The sequence below is a fragment of the Vulpes lagopus genome, chromosome 6 (genome assembly GCF_018345385.1).
Source record: "Vulpes lagopus strain Blue_001 chromosome 6, ASM1834538v1, whole genome shotgun sequence".
NCBI classification, from domain to species: Eukaryota; Metazoa; Chordata; class Mammalia; order Carnivora; family Canidae; genus Vulpes; species Vulpes lagopus.
In genome coordinates, this window is record NC_054829.1 from 46811916 (window position 1) to 46828235 (window position 16320).

The following is a 16320-nucleotide window of genomic DNA, read 5'->3' on the forward strand; positions in this document are numbered from 1 at the left end:
TCTTACCTCCTGTAAATCTAGGTCTTTTTTCCAATAATGTTCACGTCAATTTTTCCTTCTTTTTCATATTCTCTAAATTTTCTTGAATGTGCATGTCTTGCTTAATATAAAACAAATTTTTAAGGGACACCTGGGTGGCTCAGTGGTTAAGGATCTTTCAGTTCAGGGCATGATCCCAGGGTTCTGGGGTCAGTCCCACATTGGGCTCTCCACGGGGAGCCTGCTTCTCCCTCTGCCTATGTTTCTGCCTCTCTCTCTCTGTCTCCCATGAACAAATAAATACAATCTTTTAACAAAATAAATCTTTAAAAGGAAAAAGAGAACAAATGTAAACATTTTGTCCTCCCTTAGGTCCTGGATTCTGTACAGAAAAAGTATTTTTGTGCTGAAAAATGGACTAATTTACCTCTTTTGTGAGATGTTCTCAATAACGAAAAGTTTGCATGGCATTGAACCTAATCCTGTGTTTTGTAATTGCAGTTGCAGTGCCTACCTCAGCTAACTAGCAGTGGCTTCCTTCCAGCTCTGGATAATAAGAAGTACTACTGGAATATGAAGAAACTTAACTACCATTTTCCAAACATTTAAGGAGCTTGGAGATGGAAGACGAAAAAGGAATTCATCAGTAATTTGAAGAAAACAAAACCAGTACATTTGCTTGAAAACACTCACAATGTTAATGAATTACAAAACACCCATATGTATTTTTCTTGTAGCGCTTTTGCCTTGAGTCCTATCCCCTGCCTTTTCAGACTGTCATCATATTCAAGAAGAGTTTTAGTTCCTGAAATCAAAATGCTTAAAATTCTATTTTCTGCTTGCTCTCTTAATTTTCATAGTTTAAAACATTTTTGGAATATTTAAGAGTTGTTCAAAATACTTAAAATCATGGATTGTCATAACAAAATCTATTTGCTTATGTTTTTAATGTTTGTAGGCATTTTTACATATGCTTTTATCTTTACCTTGTAGTAAAGGATGCATCTTAGTCATTTTTGCAGGCAAGATGGGTTTACATAACCCATCTACAGGTGACCCAATTCTCCCTGCAAACCATGGTGTGAAGCCTGGCAGCTAACCAAGGCAGTCAGTGGGTAGAACAAGATCTACAGACTTAATGGTAACTGAGCCTATCAGCCTGAAAGTAATTAGTTCTTCATTCTCTCCAGCTCAGTCGCCGACTTGAGAGACAGATCTAGAGGCAGGACTATAGTGTTCTGGGTTCTGGAAGAAATTGCTTATGAGTTTTTACTTGGATCATGAAAGATGTTAGGTTGTAAACTGATATTTTCCCTGAAATACACCTTTGTACTATATGTATGTATAGTATACATACCTACATACGTGTGTGCACATATTTATACTATGCTAAGAACTGATAACAAGTAGTCCAAAATTCCTAGTTTTGTATCGTGGTACTTAAAATGATGACATATAATTAACTTTGACTTACTCTACCGCTCCTATTTCAAAAGCTTTTCACCCTTGTCCCTTGAACACAAGAGCAACATGAAGCTCACTTCTGTTTCTTATAAGCTCATTGCCAGTTTTGGTTGATGTGCTACTGCTGTTCCCTTACTGGTTCCCAGCTGTGGTTTTGGGAGTGTATTTTACTTTATCTTCCAAACATTGCCTCTGTGTTCTTACTAGTTTACTGCTACAATAACTTCCTTCATGACAGCATTTGACTTTATTCAGTTACTGCTGAGTAATTCATCAAACTTGGGCATCTGCTCAATCATTTTGGCTACTCCAGCCAGTTTAATACCCTAAGGCTTCTGATGTATGTAGCTTCTTGCAAAGAGCGGACAATGGGTTAAAGACTAGTCCCAGCATCATCTAATTCTTATGGGGCTTGGATTCAAATGACAAGGAAGGCCATCCCACTTCTGTGACTAGTTTACATTTTCTCTTTTCCTTTTTAACCCAAACAACGCACTTGACGAGGCAGATGACTGTAACTGCCTAATTCATTCAGTAGTTCTATAGAAAACCATTCAGAATATAAAAGTAGTTCCAGACTAAATTGTAGTGAATCAGTTGCCTCACCACACAAAAATCAAACAAATTGGAGATGGAAGCGTTCATTTTTTTTCTAATGAGTTGTATTAAATGTGTACTAATGCTTGATTTAACTGTAGCTGTAACCCTTCGTTCAGCATGGAATCACCACTGTTTCACATGACACTGGTCTATATCCTAGTCTTTTTTTTTTTTAATTTACTGTTTTCTGCCTTTCTAATTGACAGTGGCAATTTTATTTGTAGATGGTATATCATTTATGGTATGTGCTATTTACATAAGCCTCTCTTCTAAACACAACTGAAATTCATTTTTCTATCCGAAGGCTGCATCATAGTGTTTATTTTAAAATTATTTCCTGTCAAGTCGAGAGCTGAATGTTCAAACCAAACATACAGAAATCTACAAGTTAACAGTAAAAGAACCAGGGCCATTTCAAGCAGGTAAAAATAAAGATCTGTTTTTATCTGTTTATGATATTCTTCGTCATTGCTTTCTAGATATAAATTGAATTTTGTGCTTACACTTCTTTTTGATGTCCCTGAGCTCATAGGAAGCAGTATCCAAGATATGGGGAATACAAGTTAGTTTCTAATTAAGATTCTCTATTCAAAGCAATATTTTAATTTAAGCAAAACATAAGTATAACTGTGTTGGTCTTCATGATCATTTCCTCTGTTCTATTGCATTCAGCAAAACTATTTGAATTCAGTCAAGGCTTCATATCTAGTTTTAATAAAACCTCAGAGTAAGCTTACAAAATAGACAAATTAGGCAGAGAGTATTCATTCAGAGAAAGGTGCATGTTATAAAGAACACAGGAATGAGGGTCATGAGAAATGCATGCAAATCCTGGGAAGCATTATGAATACTTCAACAACTACCAACCGCCTTTCATAATTCACTCCACCAATGAATCTGAAATTTAGCTTTCAGTTTTTCATAACTGTACATGTATAGTAACATTCTTCAATAATTTTAAAAGGTAACAGTAATATAAATTTCTGATAAAGAATATCTGTTTTGTACATTTATTTTTTTAAAAGATTTTATTTATTTGAGAGATAGAGAGGGGGAGAGAGAGAGAGACCAAGCAGTGTGGGGGACAGAGAGAGAAGCAGACTCCTGCTGAGCAGGGAGCCCCATGCAAGGCTCGATCTCAGGACCTTGGGATCATGACCCGAGCAGAAGGCAGATGCTTCACCTACTGAGCCACCCGGATGCCCATTTATGGCACATTTATGTTGCACATTTAAATCACATTAAAGAACTCTATGTCAGTATCTACATCAAGAGATATCTATATAGATATGTATATAAAATGAGGAATATATTAGAATTAAACTGCTACCTGGTTTCCATTTTCTCTTAAAATGACTTAATGTGCATAAGTTTTTTTTCTTCCAACCTAGTACCTTCAGTGAGTCATGTCTGAATATTTATTTTCTACATGATGGACTCTGCTTCTGGAATGTCATGATACGACATCCTTATGGTCTGTGGATGATTACAAAATAGTTATTGCTGTTTAGAACCAACAATTTCAAATGATACTTTATATTGAAATAAGATACTTATTGAATATTATTATTTTACTTCAAGTCTAATTTTAGTTCCAAAGAAGGCAGTGCTGTCTTAAAGATTTGGATAAGGTTTTCTTTTTCTCTTACTCCAGGAAGATCACTTAACAACAAATACTTGAGGTTTCTGCAAAAAGAAAAGGAAAAAAATGTGACCTCATTTTGGCCTTTACTCTTAAAGCATTAAAAATAAACTCTAGTTAATGGCTTTTAGAAAAAATTACACACAGAATGCATGTATATCACACTGTACTTTCAAAATGACTCTTAGAACAGCCATTTTAAGAGTGCTACTTTAGATGAAATTCATGCTAGGAACCAAGCCAGACCTTGGGAAGTTTAATCGTTCTGAATTACATCAATAATTCTAGCTGAATCTTTCCAAATACTGTATATGTATTATGGCAGAGAAACCTTTTGCATGAGAAATACAAAAAATGAATCTTACTCTAGAAAGGAAAAAAAAAAAATAGGGAAGTTCTTAAAGGAACTTTACTAAAAGATGATACCTCAAAGCCTCAACTAATGTAAGAGATAATCTACCACTTTTGGTTCTAATGTTTAAAATTTCTCTGCTAAAAAGAAATAAGCTTAAAAGTAAAAAGTGAGGGGAATCCCTGGCTGGCTTATTTGGAAGAGCATGCGACTCTTGATCTTGGGGTTGTGGCTTTGAGCTTCACAATGGGTACAGAAATTAATAAAAAAAACAAAAGCAAAAACTTAAAATTTCTCAAACTTCCTGTGATACTAAGGTTACTGTCAGAATATGGGGAAAAACATTGAGAGGAAGCATAATAGCAAATGGCTGGCTCAGTTGATAAGAGCATGCAATGCTTGATCTCAGGGTTGTGAGTTCGAGCCCCACATTGGGGTAGAATTTACTTTAAAAATTTTTGTTTTGTGCTCACTTCAGTAGCACATATACTAAAAAAAATTGTTTTAATTTAAATTCTAATTATTCATTTTAACCTATATGGTTAAGTTTCCATTTTAGCACTGACCACTTACCTTAAGTGATATAAAGCCATGATGCCTTTGTCTGTGATATTCCCACATGAAATTATTTCCATTTCCAATATGCTTTTTTGTAAATTTTCAAGTTTACCAAGTCTCTCCAAACAGTTATCCTCAATATAATGACACTTGCATAGTCTTATTTTTTCAACATGCTGTAGGCCCTCTGGGAGATAAAAGGTACATTTTAAGAATCTGCTCTACTATTAAAATAACTAGTTTGGCCAGGACTCTTCTGGTTTTAGACCGAAAATCCTATGTTCCAGAAAACCTTTTAGTCCCTTGTAAGACTTGGATGATTAGTGACCCAATTAACCATACAAGGTATTCACTATACAGGTTGTACTGATGGACAGGACCATTCTGTAATCAGATGCCCATGTATTGGAGGGAAAAAAGCCCATACAAGCAGAAGCTGTATGGGTCTAATAATTCTTACATTATTGAGGGTTTCTCAGATGACAGAAATTTGACAAAAATAGTTTGATAAACATGGCCTTGAATTTTAAACCAATAAACACGAAATAAAGGCATGTAGAGACAAGCTTAATGAAGGGAGAAGAGCAAAGAAAGTGTTTGTAACCTCTATATAAGTTTTAAAAGTCACATACAGGAAAAAAGACTGGATTGTACTGGAAAGGGCAAAAAGGACACACTTATGACTCTAACAGTGAATCCACTGCAACAAAATGTCACTGCAAATCACCTACATTTCCCATAAGCAATGACAGGGTAGTTACCCAAATGATCAAATCCAATGCTCATGATACAAGAGTCTGTGGCATCAATTGCCTGAATCTTGTATTTGTCCAGAGGTCCCGTGGGGAGGTTGTTGTAGTCCTTCTGCCACCGCTCCTGGCCGTGGTAGCGCACCATGGCGCCGCAGCGCAACAGCCACTCAGATGCTGCCCGGTCGGGTCCCACATCCCGGATGCGTTCGTGATCCACTCTGTTGGCAGGACAACAAAAGCAGTCAGTTTTTAGTGTGATCACTAGCTGATTAACTCTAGTCATCAACATAAAAAGGGCACTTCAATAACTTTTCCTTTCAAATGACTAAGGAGGGAGATAAGTATATTAGTGAGAGCCATGGGGACAAAAACAACATATGCTGGCTCTTCCTGCTACCTTGTTTTTGTTTCCAAGTGAACTCTTGTCAAGGCCTATTATTTTTACATGAGCTTATCAGGCAGATGTGAGTCTTCATTGATTCATATGTAGCACCGTGCTTGACACCAGGAGGTACTCAGGAACTACGTAGTGAGTGAATGACCACACTTGGTTATTGTTTTTATTAATGACAAAATATAAAAGGGAATAATTTTGAGTCCGTGTTCAAATTAATCTCATTAAGTGATATTTATTAATTTCTACATATGCCGTTTTCTCTAGTTAGTGGTGTTAATGCTACATTAAGCAACAAGGAGATTAGTTCCATTAGTTTCAAAATGGTGTTTCGAAGCATGCCACCTGCTTTTTGAAAAACCTGAGTCCCCTTGGTAGTATTCAAAAGGCTAATTAAGAAGCCAGAGAATATTCTAAAATCACATTCAGTAAGCTTTTCTGGTTACAAAAAATAATATATTTTCATTTTAGACATCTTGAAAGGCCTCAAAAGGACAAATAAGAAAAATTACTGAAATCCTGCCACCTGGTCAGTTAATACTTTGTAATCTATTTTTCTGGTCTTTATTCAATGTTTCTATGTATGCTTTGTTTTTAAACATATTAGGATCATATCTCACACACTGTACAAAAAAGCATTTGAAATACAAGAAATAACCAATTAGCTACTGGGAACTCATCTAGCTGTAATAATCCCCATGTTTCTTCACTTTAGCTGGAGTAACTTACTTATTAAACACTGCATTCAACCAGCCCCAGAAGTTTCTGCAGTCACATGACCATGGGAGTTTCTTTAAGCCACACAACTGCTGGGAAATTTTTCCAAACAGCATCATTTGATCTAGACACACAAAATAGTATTCATATTAGATCATCAGCTGGCAATCGGAGTCCCATACATACAGTAAACTTACTTTACAACCTCAAAGTCAATGCTCTTGTGCCAGCAAAGCTGGTGAGTCATTTGCCACTCAGAGTTACTGAGCAAGACACTCCTGGTGTTTTTTTTTTTTTTTTCCTACAGAAAAGAGGGGCTGGATTGGACGGTCCCTAAGGTTCCTTTCAGCTTAATGTTAAGTTTCACTCTTCAACCCTCAACTGGAGTCGGCCTGCAGTGTTGCCACCAGATGGCCATGCAGGCAGTGAACCTACACATTTGCTGAAACCAGCTCTACTCCCAGTCTACATTTCCAACATCAAAATGACAAACTGAAATCACCAAGGGAGAAATGTGTTGAGGTTAAGACGCTTATATCCAGGAAGGGAGAGAGAGGCAGAGACACAGGCAGAGGGAGAAGCAGGCTCCATGCAGGGAGCCTGACGCGGGACTGGATCCCCAGACTCCAGGATCGCGCTCCAGGCCAAAGGCAAGCGCGAAACCACTGAGCCACCCAGGGATCCCCGAAAACAGAATTTTCTATGCCAAGGCTGCACATAGTATCACCAGAATAGTGCAAACAAAGAATTGTGCAAGGGCAGCTAGGAAGGACTGGGCGAGTAGCTTCACCTCACTGACGCCTGGTTTTCTCACTTGTAAAATAAGATGATTTGCTCAGATGATTTCCAGCTGTAAAAATTTATAACCATGAGTTGAGAAAGTGATTTCTGAACTGAGTCTTAATCTGATTTATTTCAGTTCAAGTTTCTCTAGTAGTGTGCTAAGTCAGAGGAAAACAAAGATAAATGAAATGTGGTTTCTGCCTTTGAGTTGCTGAAAATTTAGTGCTGGGTGAAGTGAGCTAAAACAAATTACCAGGTAGTTAAAATAAATGATAGAACCTGAAAAATCCCTCAAAGAGTTAAAATAAGAACAGACCATGATTTCAATAGGCAAAATGCCAGAAGGTACATCAGGTGATTAGATGAGGCAGAAATGTTCAAGGCACTTTTGTAGTTCAGTGTGGTTAGTACATGGGGATCCTGAGAAAAGGAGGCAATTTACACAGTCACCTCAGGAAGGATCTTGCCTGATCAGCAAGGGAGTCAGGACTGTTCTGCAGGTAGTTGTGAGTCACTGAGGTTTTAGCAAAGAGCACTGGCATTGTTAGAGCTATGCTTCAGAGTATTACTTGGGCAGCATCATCAAGATTGAGGGTCAAAAGAACGGAACAGAAAAACAGCTAATAAGGGTTTCAACTACATGTGGCCATGGGAAAGGACCAAGTAGGGGAAAGAGTGAGAATAACATTACTGGGTGGATTCCACATGGCTCACTGAGATGTTGGGGCAAGGGCTAGAATAGCTAGTATCATCATGACATTAAGTTTTGGTCCCAGGTCACCAGTTGGATGGTGATGCCATTAATACAAATCAGTGTCAGGAGGGCAAATTGTAGGTTTCCCCCACCTCTATCCCCATTTTTCATATTCTCAATATGAAGTGTTAGCAGAACTTCTAAGTGGAGATAATCAACAAATCATTTGAATCAGAAGCACAAAGTGGGAGAACTGGAATGAACTTAGACCTCCTAGACCATTTAGAGATGAGGAAACTGAAGCCCTGATATCAAGTAATTTGCTGACACTCTAAATCCCTTCTGGAACAAGGTGGGGTATTAATAAATGCATACATTTAAAAGGACTTCCTCAATGTTTCATGGCTAATTGGTGGCAGCATTGAAACTTGAACCTAGTTCTCCTTCCCACCAGTCCATGGCTTTTTCCTCAGTCCTGGATGGTACTAGAACTGGGGAATAAAGAGACAAGAAAGAGGTCTGAGTGGGAACCACCTTAGAACAGAGGAGTGATCGAAGATGTTGAGGTTCTAGAACAGTGAGAGATGAAGTCTGAGGACAGAAGCTGGAATCATCTTCCCTCTTCATCTCTTTTCCACCATCATCTGCCTTCATTCCCAAAACCTCCCCGCTATCACTCTCTTGTTCTCAGCCCTTCCTAGCTTTTTGTTAAATCTCTCTCCACCTATGCCCACCTCTGATAACTCCACTGGCTGCCAATCTCATTTATGTGAGCTTTCCAGCATCCAATTAGGCTGTTCTATTTACTTCCCCACGCACACACCCCATTCCCATCCCGTGGAATTTCAAGAGCTTATTCAAATGCCATCTCCATCCATCCATTCATTCACTCACTCAATAAATATTTATTGAATGTCTGCTATACTTAGTGCCAGAGATACAATGGTAAGATTAAAAAAACAACAGAGGAGAAAGACAAAGTTCCTTGTCCTCATAGAATGTAGTCTAGTATGACAGACAACATATAAACAAATAAATAGCATGCAATATGTCTTAATAGAGGTATGAACAAATTCTGTGAAAGCCTAGAGGAGGAAGTGAAGAGGCTTCACACTGGAGGTGTCTTTTGAGATGAGTCTTAAAGGATAATTAAGGGTTTCAAGTTAGGCAGAAAAAAAAGTTTGCAGAGCAAAAAGGAGAGCAAGGATCACATCTCACTCATTTCCATTTTTCATAGCACCTAGCACATTTCCATCCCCTTAATGCAAAAATTTAATAAATATTTGCTAATTAGTAGTCTTCAGTGGTTGATATATTTCCATAGAGAAAGGCAAAATCAGAGAGACTGTTATTAACCAGGTAAATTAGAGTGGTCTGTGAAAATCGAGTACTTGATTCACTTTTGTTTACCTCATATTTCAGCTTAAAGGAAAGGCTAAACTTATTCCCACTATGGTCTCTAAAAATATTAGATGTTATATTTTAAATAATTTAAGAAAATTTTTCCTTGGCAACAAAGGAAAAAAATTAATTGGTAGGTTTTTACATTCTCAAATGTGCCTGTGCTAATTGATTTTAGAAATTTCAGATGAATTTAAGCAGCAACCTCTGGGAATGTTTTCTATAAGGAAAGAGGAGACCTCTAGTGGTGAGTTGGTGAATTTAGCTCTAATGATTAAAAAAAAAAGTTAACAGCAAGAAAAATAACCACTAAATTATTTTTCAATAAATAATCCAGAAATTAAAATCATTTTTATTATTTTTAAAATATTTTATTTATTTATTCATGAGAGACACAGAGAAAGAGAGAGAGGCAGAGACACAGGCAGAGGGAGAAGCAGGCTCCATGCAGGGAGCCTGACCAGGGACTCGATCCTGAGACTCCAGGATCAGGCCCTGGGCCAAAGGCAGCACTAAACCGCTGAGCCACCAGGGCCGCCCCTAAAATCATTTTAAAAAGCTCCTTCATTACTATCAGAACCTGGCTTGGAGCACATTTCTAAAAATTACAATTTTGCTTGTTACTTAGAGGAGGCCAGACCTCTAAGGTTTAATTCAAAATAGTATATACACAAAATGTTTCTGAGTAGGTTTGGTTGAGAGTTCCCCCATTTTCATAAAAAGAGTAAGTTTTTACTTAGCAGGGCTATTCAAAGTCATGACTAAATGGGTCAAAAGACTGAACTAAAGAACTAGTTTTTGGGGATGCCTGTGTGGCTCAGGGTTTGACTGTCTGTCATTGGCTCAGGGCATGATCCTGGAGTCCCGAATCCGAGTCCCACATCAGGCTCCCTGCATGGAGCCTGCTTCTCCCTCTGCCTATGTCTCTGCCTCTGTCTTTCATGAATAAATAAAATCTTTAAAAAAAAAGGGGGGGGGACTAGTTTTTGAGGGTAAATAAAATTTGGAGGGGTGGGGGGTTATTGGAATTGGGAAAGTCTTTCCCCAAATTATAGCCCCACCTCACTGCAGATCACCCAATATTGATGCCAATTCTTATTCCTGAGGTATGTAAAGTCTAGTGAAATAGAACTAAAGAATTCATTAGGAATTGAGGAATTGGAAACAAAGTTCCCCAAAGTCATTCCTAGGCCAGCATCACAGGGGGCTCATTGAAGTAATACCTTATGGGTTCTGACACAGATGGAAAATGAACATGACTATTCAGCTGAGGGTAGGGACATGAATACAGATGTCATACTAAAGACATTATGGGGTGTATGAATGTAAGGTGAGCTTTTGATTTGAAATCACTTAATTGAAACAAATTAATGTACAGTCAAACCTAGGCGAGGGGATAACAGAAAAAAAATTTATACAAAGAGCAGGTGTATTGTTTTTTCACCTTGCTAAACTAAGCAGCATGTACTCAAAATCACATGGTAAACAAGTCACTACTTTGGGTTCAAGTGACCCATGAAAGTCTGACCACAGACCACAGAAATGTATAATTCTGTATTTAACCTAATAACAAATACTACATCTTGTGCAAACTAAAAAAATAACCATCTCCACTACCTACCTATCAGAATGGTTAAATAAAAAATAGTGACAACACCAATTGCTGGTGATAAGGAGACACTAGATTACTCAAACATTGCTGGTAGGACAATATAAAGGCACAGCCACTTTGTAAAAACAGTCTGGCAATTTTTTATAAAGCTGAACATGTGCTTATCCTATGACCCAGCAACTGGACTCTCGGGCATTAATTCCATGTAAATAAAAACAGGTTCACACAAGAAGCAGTACACTGATGTTCACAGCAGCTTTATTTCAAATAGCTTAAAACTAGAACTCAGTTGTCATTCAAAGGGTGAACGGTTAAACCTATTGTGGTATATTCATACCTTGAAATAACTATACTCAGCAATAAGGAATAAACCTTTGAGACTTGCAACAATCTGGATGGATTTCAAGGGATTATGCTGAGTGAAAAAAAAAAAGCTAATCCAAAAAGTTACATACTTTGTAATTCGGTTTATAGAACATGCTCAAAATGGCAACATTTTAGAAAGGGAGATAGACTGGGGAGGGGTGCCTTGCAGGAAAGAAGTGTATTTATAAAAGGGCACCAGGAGGAATCTCTGTGGTGATGGGTGTTGTAGCTTGACTGTGGTGGCAACACGACAATCTACATATGTGATAAAAACTATGTAGAACCAGGGACACCTGGGTGGCTCAGTGGTTGAAGGCCTGTCTTTGGCTCAGGGTGTGATCCTGGGGTTCCAGGATGGAGTCCCATATCAGGCTCCCTGTGAGGAGCCTGCTTCTCCCTCTGCCTATGTCTCTGCCTCCCATGGATAAATTTTTAAAAATCCTTTAAAAAAAAAAAACCTACATAGAACCAAATACACAAATGTAAAACTGGGGAAATGTGCATAAGATCAATGGAATGTATCAATGTCAATTTCCTAGTTATCATACTACACTACAATTTTGCAAGATGTTATCATTGGAGGAGAATGGGTAAAGGATACCCAGGATCTCTATTGTTCCTTAGAGCTGTGTGGGACTCTACAGTGATCTCAAAACAAAAAAAAACTGAATTTAACAAACAACCGTCTCTTTTTTTATTTGTAATGGGAAAAGCAGGTAACATTCTACCTTGTGTTCATAAATAAAGTATTCAACTGTCTAGAAAGTAAAATTATTTAAAGATAATAAGAGTAGTCATTTATCCACTATAGTTTACCCTTAAACACAGGGATTAAACCAACCCCTACCCCAGGGGTTGAAAATCTGCATATAACTTCTGACCTCTCAAATTTAACTACTCACAGCTTCCTATTTGATTAGAAGCCTAATAACATAGTTAACACATAGTTTGCATGTTATATGTATTATATACTGTATTATTATAATAAATAAACCAGAGAGGGACACCTGGGTGGATCAGTGGTTGAGCCTCTGCCTTTGGCTCAGGTGATCCTGGAGTTCTGGGATGGAGTCCCTCATCTGGCTCCCTGCAGGAAGCCTTATTCTCCCTCTGCCTATGCCTCTGTCTCTCTATGTGTCTCTCACGAAGGGATGGATAAAATCTTAAAAAAAAAAAAAAAAAAAACTAGAGAAAAGAAAATGTTAAGAAAATCACAAGGAAAATACATTTGTATTACCGTATGGGACTTATTGAAAAATATCTCTTTTAAGTGTTCAAATCCTTGGTCTTCAAAGGTCAACTGTACTTCACTGTGCTAAACACCTATGAGCCTTATCTCCTGCAATCCACACAACAGCCCTATAAGCGGGACATTATTACTCCTAGTTCACAGAGGAGGAACTAAGGCAAAGAGGTGAAATGAGATTCACAAGCAACCAGACCACGGACTGGAACCAAATTCAAACAAAGTCCTTCCAGCAATAAAGTTTTTAACATTCTATTTTTGTTCTGTTCAGCTGGTTTTTTTTTTTTTTATATAAATTTTATGTATTTATTTGACCGGCAGAGCACAACCAGGGGGAGCTGCAGACAGAGGGAGAGGGGGAAGGAAAAGCAGAGCGGGGAGCCCCCATGTGGGGCTGATCCCAGGACCCCGGGATCATGACCCGAGCCAACGGCAGACGCTTGAACGACTGAGTCACCCAGGTGCCCCTGTGTTCAGCTGTTCTGATCCTAAAAATCAAAAACTGCCACTAAGCACAGAGTACAGGTGTTCAACTGCCACGGTGACGGTGAATCACATAGCTTTAGGGTCAGAAGGTCGTCTAGGGATTACGTAGCCCACGTCTCTCACCTTACAGGTAGGACAACCGGGTGAAGGGCGCTGTCCAGGTGAGGCGCTGTCCGCAGCCCCGCACAGCGTATTTAAAACCCCATCTCCACCCAGCGCTTAAGATAAGGAAACAGACAGTTAAACGATGGCAAAGACCGCGCCGTCTGGTTCTCCTAGACGCTCGCTGTTTACAGCACCAAGAAATGACCCCGCCAGGAGCAACTCAAAAACAAGTCCGGGAGGCTGCAGGCTGCCCGGCGTTGCCGTGACAAAGAGCCTCCGTCCCGCCCCGAGCTAGGGAAGGACAGGCCCCGCCCCTGGTGGGCCTCCGCCCGCGGCCCGCGGCCCGCAGCCTGCAGCCTGCAGCCGGCCTCCAGCTGGCAGGGGGGGGTGGGGAGGCCGCCGGGCCCGTCACCCCAGTCACGCCCAGACCTTCTCCCCAAATCCCGAGGACGCTGGGCGGCGAGGACTGAGGACGCGCGAGTCGACGGACCAGCTTTCCCGCCAGCCCAACAGCGGGAGTGGGAAAGCGCAGAGCAGAGCGCAGCCACCAGCCCGCCGCCGCCTCGCTCAGGGCCTAGCTCCTCTACTCACAGCGCAGGAGGAAGCGAGCGCGCCCCGCGTCCACGGCGCCGCCGGCCTGCCCTTCGCCCTCCGCCGCGCGCGCTCATTGGTCACTGGCGCCGCTCCCACGTGGGGCGAAGGTGCGCGCTTGATTGGCCCTTGAGTGGGAGGCGGGGCCAGGCGGCGCCGGGAGCTCAGCCGCGTCCGGCTCCGGGGGCGGGCTCTGGCGGCGGAGGGAGGGCCGGGGAGGGGGCGCAGGCCATGGTGCCGGCGCTGCGATACCTGAGCGGTGCCTGCAGCCGGGTCCGCGGGGGTTTCCCCGGGGGCTTCTCTGCGGCGTGCAGGCCGGCGCAGGGGAGGCCCTGGCCGCTGTGCCAGGGTGGCCGCAGAGCCAGCACCCGGTGAGTAGCCGCTGGCCTGCCCTCGTCGCCTGTGCTACTACTGCTGCTTCTCCTTGAGGCGCCCCTTGCTGGACCTCTGCCCTTGCTCTGCTTCCCTCTCCCGGGCGTCAGAGAAGGTCAGGATCCGGGGGAGCCTGGGATCCCAACCTCGGATCCCAGCAGTTTCCTTCTAGGATTCATTCGTTGTGTTTGTGTGCCGGATGGAAAGAGTAAGGCGGTGTGGAGTAGAGAGGTCCAGAGCAGCTCTGGTTTTGAATACTGTCCCTCCACCTCCTATTCAGTTCTTGGATGGGTCACTTAAGCTCCTTAAAGGCTCCATTGTGAGTCGGAGCCTAGTCTCTCCTGTAGGTGGTCGTTTTAAGGATTCAAGGCTCTACCACACCAAGCAATCAAATATACTGTTTATTAGCCGGCATCCCTGCCTGGTGTTGCTCGAAAGGCCTGAAACCGTTCTTAAACCCATCAGGTCCTGGCAACCACTGCATAGAGTTGCCCCTGTGAGAAGCGGTGCAGTTGCTAATCAAAGCCTGCACAAGTAAGTGTCCTGTGATTTGAAGTTTGGAGATCCCATTAGAAGCCACTGTCTTTCTCTGCTCTCTGCAGAGGAAACGGCTTATGCTGAGGCTTTACAGCTGGAAAGCTCTTGGCTAGTTCAAGAACTGGAAGGTGGACAAGCTGAGTGTGACCAGAGCTTAGTGGAACAGAGGTGGTGTGGAATGGCCCTGGAGAGAGGCTGCATCACAGCAGGGATTTTATTTTAGCCACATAGTGAATTTTATTCTGAGAGCATTGGGAGCCTTTTAAAGGGTTTTTTTTTTTTTTAAGAATAGGGAGTGATTAAATGTTGAGGTTTCCAAATTTGACTGGTTGCTGTGTGTGTTAGTGGTTTAGTTAGTGGATTAGAGTGGCATAGAATTTGTGAGTCATAGAAGGGGGTACGTAGACAATTATTTTGGGATTGCTTTTCTTAAGGGAAGAGAAGTAGGATTAGTGATGGTTTTGTTTATAGTTGTTAAAAGAAATAATTATAGAGCCGCATGAAATTGAAAAAAAAACCCACCAGATTTTATGCATCCTTCAGCCAATTTACCCCAATGATAGGATCTTACCTAACTATAGTACAATATCAAAATTAGGAGATTGACATTGGCACAATCCACAGACCTTGTTCACATTTCATCGGGTTTTACATGCACTCATTTGTGTGTGATTCTATGCAATTTAATCATGTTAATTTGTGTAACTGCCACCACAAATAAAGAAATGTTTCATTGCCACAAAGACATCTCTTGTGTTACCAATCCCTTTATATTCACATCCCGTCTCTCCACCCTTCCTAACCCTTGGCAACCACTAATCTATTCTCTAGCTCTAAGATTTTGTCATTTTGAGCATGTTGTATAAGCAGAGCCACACAGTATATAACCTTTTGAGATTGGCTCTTTTCACACAGCATAATGTCTTTGAGATTCATCCAAGGTGTTGCCTATAATGACAGTGGATTCCTTCTAATTGTTCCATGGCATGGATGTATTACAGTTTGACCATTCACCATTTGAAGAACATCTGGACTGTTTATAATTTGGGACTATTATGAGTAAAGCCACTGTGAGCATCTTATGTACAGGTTTTTGTATGAACATTGGTTTTTATTTTTCTGAGATAGATGCCCAGCAGCGTAGTTGCTCAGTCATGTTTAGTTAGTACATGCTTGATTTTTTTTCATTGTAGGCATGTTTTTTAATGTAGGGCCATAAGAGGAATATCCATCGAGAAATACTGAGCATTGATTTATAAAAGAAAAGTACACCAGAGGTTCCCAAGGAAGTATAAAACATGAAGTCATGCACCTGGGATCCAGGTTCTGAATGTTAGAATTTCCCTTACAGAAAGACTTGAGATGGGTGGAGTCCATATTTGGGACTAAAAAAGGGACCATTATATCCTTTAACATCTTCAACAATCCAAAGAATGGCCTGAGGAAGAGTGGGAGACCAATGATGTGGCCCAAATTGGGTAAGCTATAAGCCCAAAGATCTGTTTTTCCTGCATATGAGTGAGCACAGAACAAAGGAAGTTGTGCCACCATCAAGGCCTAAAGCAATTATCTGATTTGAGTGGAGTGTGTTATACGATGGTAAAGATTTATTTTTTTATTTTTAATTTTTAATTTAAATTCAATTAATGGCAAAGATTCATGTTTAGTT

The 16320-nt window shown here is 40.5% G+C and overlaps 3 protein-coding genes across 8 annotated transcripts in view; 2 read left to right on the forward strand and 1 right to left on the reverse strand.

The window, feature by feature from the left end:
* Positions 1-2494, forward strand: part of CDKL1 (cyclin dependent kinase like 1) — a 56417-nt gene extending 53923 nt beyond the window's left edge. For all 3 annotated transcript variants that reach the window (XM_041757737.1, XM_041757736.1, XM_041757738.1), the window contains one exon: positions 481-2494. In XM_041757737.1, the coding sequence (XP_041613671.1) occupies positions 481-588 (108 nt within the window). In that variant the 3' untranslated portion in view covers positions 589-2494. The remainder of the gene's footprint in view (positions 1-480) is intronic.
* Positions 2495-2736: 242 nt separating this feature from the next.
* On the reverse strand, positions 2737-13834 carry DMAC2L (distal membrane arm assembly component 2 like). Of its 4 annotated transcripts, none has more exons than XM_041757739.1 (6): positions 13743-13813; positions 13170-13264; positions 6471-6582; positions 5357-5565; positions 4611-4782; positions 2737-3729 (listed from the first exon to the last, which is right to left on the reverse strand). In XM_041757739.1, the coding sequence occupies exons 3-6, from the start codon at positions 6575-6577 to the stop codon at positions 3615-3617; spliced, it is 603 nt and encodes a 200-aa protein (XP_041613673.1). In that variant the 5' UTR covers positions 6578-6582; positions 13170-13264; positions 13743-13813; the 3' UTR covers positions 2737-3614. The 4 variants fall into 4 exon arrangements, with proteins under 4 accessions (XP_041613673.1, XP_041613675.1, XP_041613674.1 ...); XM_041757741.1 differs by lacking the exon at positions 13743-13813 and adding an exon at positions 13581-13708; XM_041757740.1 differs by lacking the exon at positions 13170-13264 and having other exon boundaries at positions 13743-13829.
* An 80-nt stretch (positions 13835-13914) lies between these two features.
* The window catches only part of L2HGDH (L-2-hydroxyglutarate dehydrogenase), a 37753-nt gene continuing 35347 nt past the window's right edge, over positions 13915-16320 (forward strand). The window contains exon 1 of the mRNA XM_041757735.1: positions 13915-14113. Within this exon, the coding sequence (XP_041613669.1) occupies positions 13974-14113 (140 nt within the window). The 5' untranslated portion in view covers positions 13915-13973. The remainder of the gene's footprint in view (positions 14114-16320) is intronic.

What these genes read in the sequence shown, in the direction of transcription:
- DMAC2L (XM_041757740.1), bottom strand. Translation starts at nt 6,577, where the DNA reads ATGATGCTGTTTGGAAAAATTTCCCAGCAGTTGTGTGGCTTAAAGAAA. An exon ending in TTGAATGCAGTGTTTAATAA is followed by an intron (nt 5,566 to 6,470) that starts GTAAGTTACTCC and finishes TCCTGCCAACAG; the next exon opens with AGTGGATCACGAACGCATCC. An exon ending in CATTGGATTTGATCATTTGG is followed by an intron (nt 4,783 to 5,356) that starts GTAACTACCCTG and finishes TTTATCTCCCAG; the next exon opens with AGGGCCTACAGCATGTTGAA.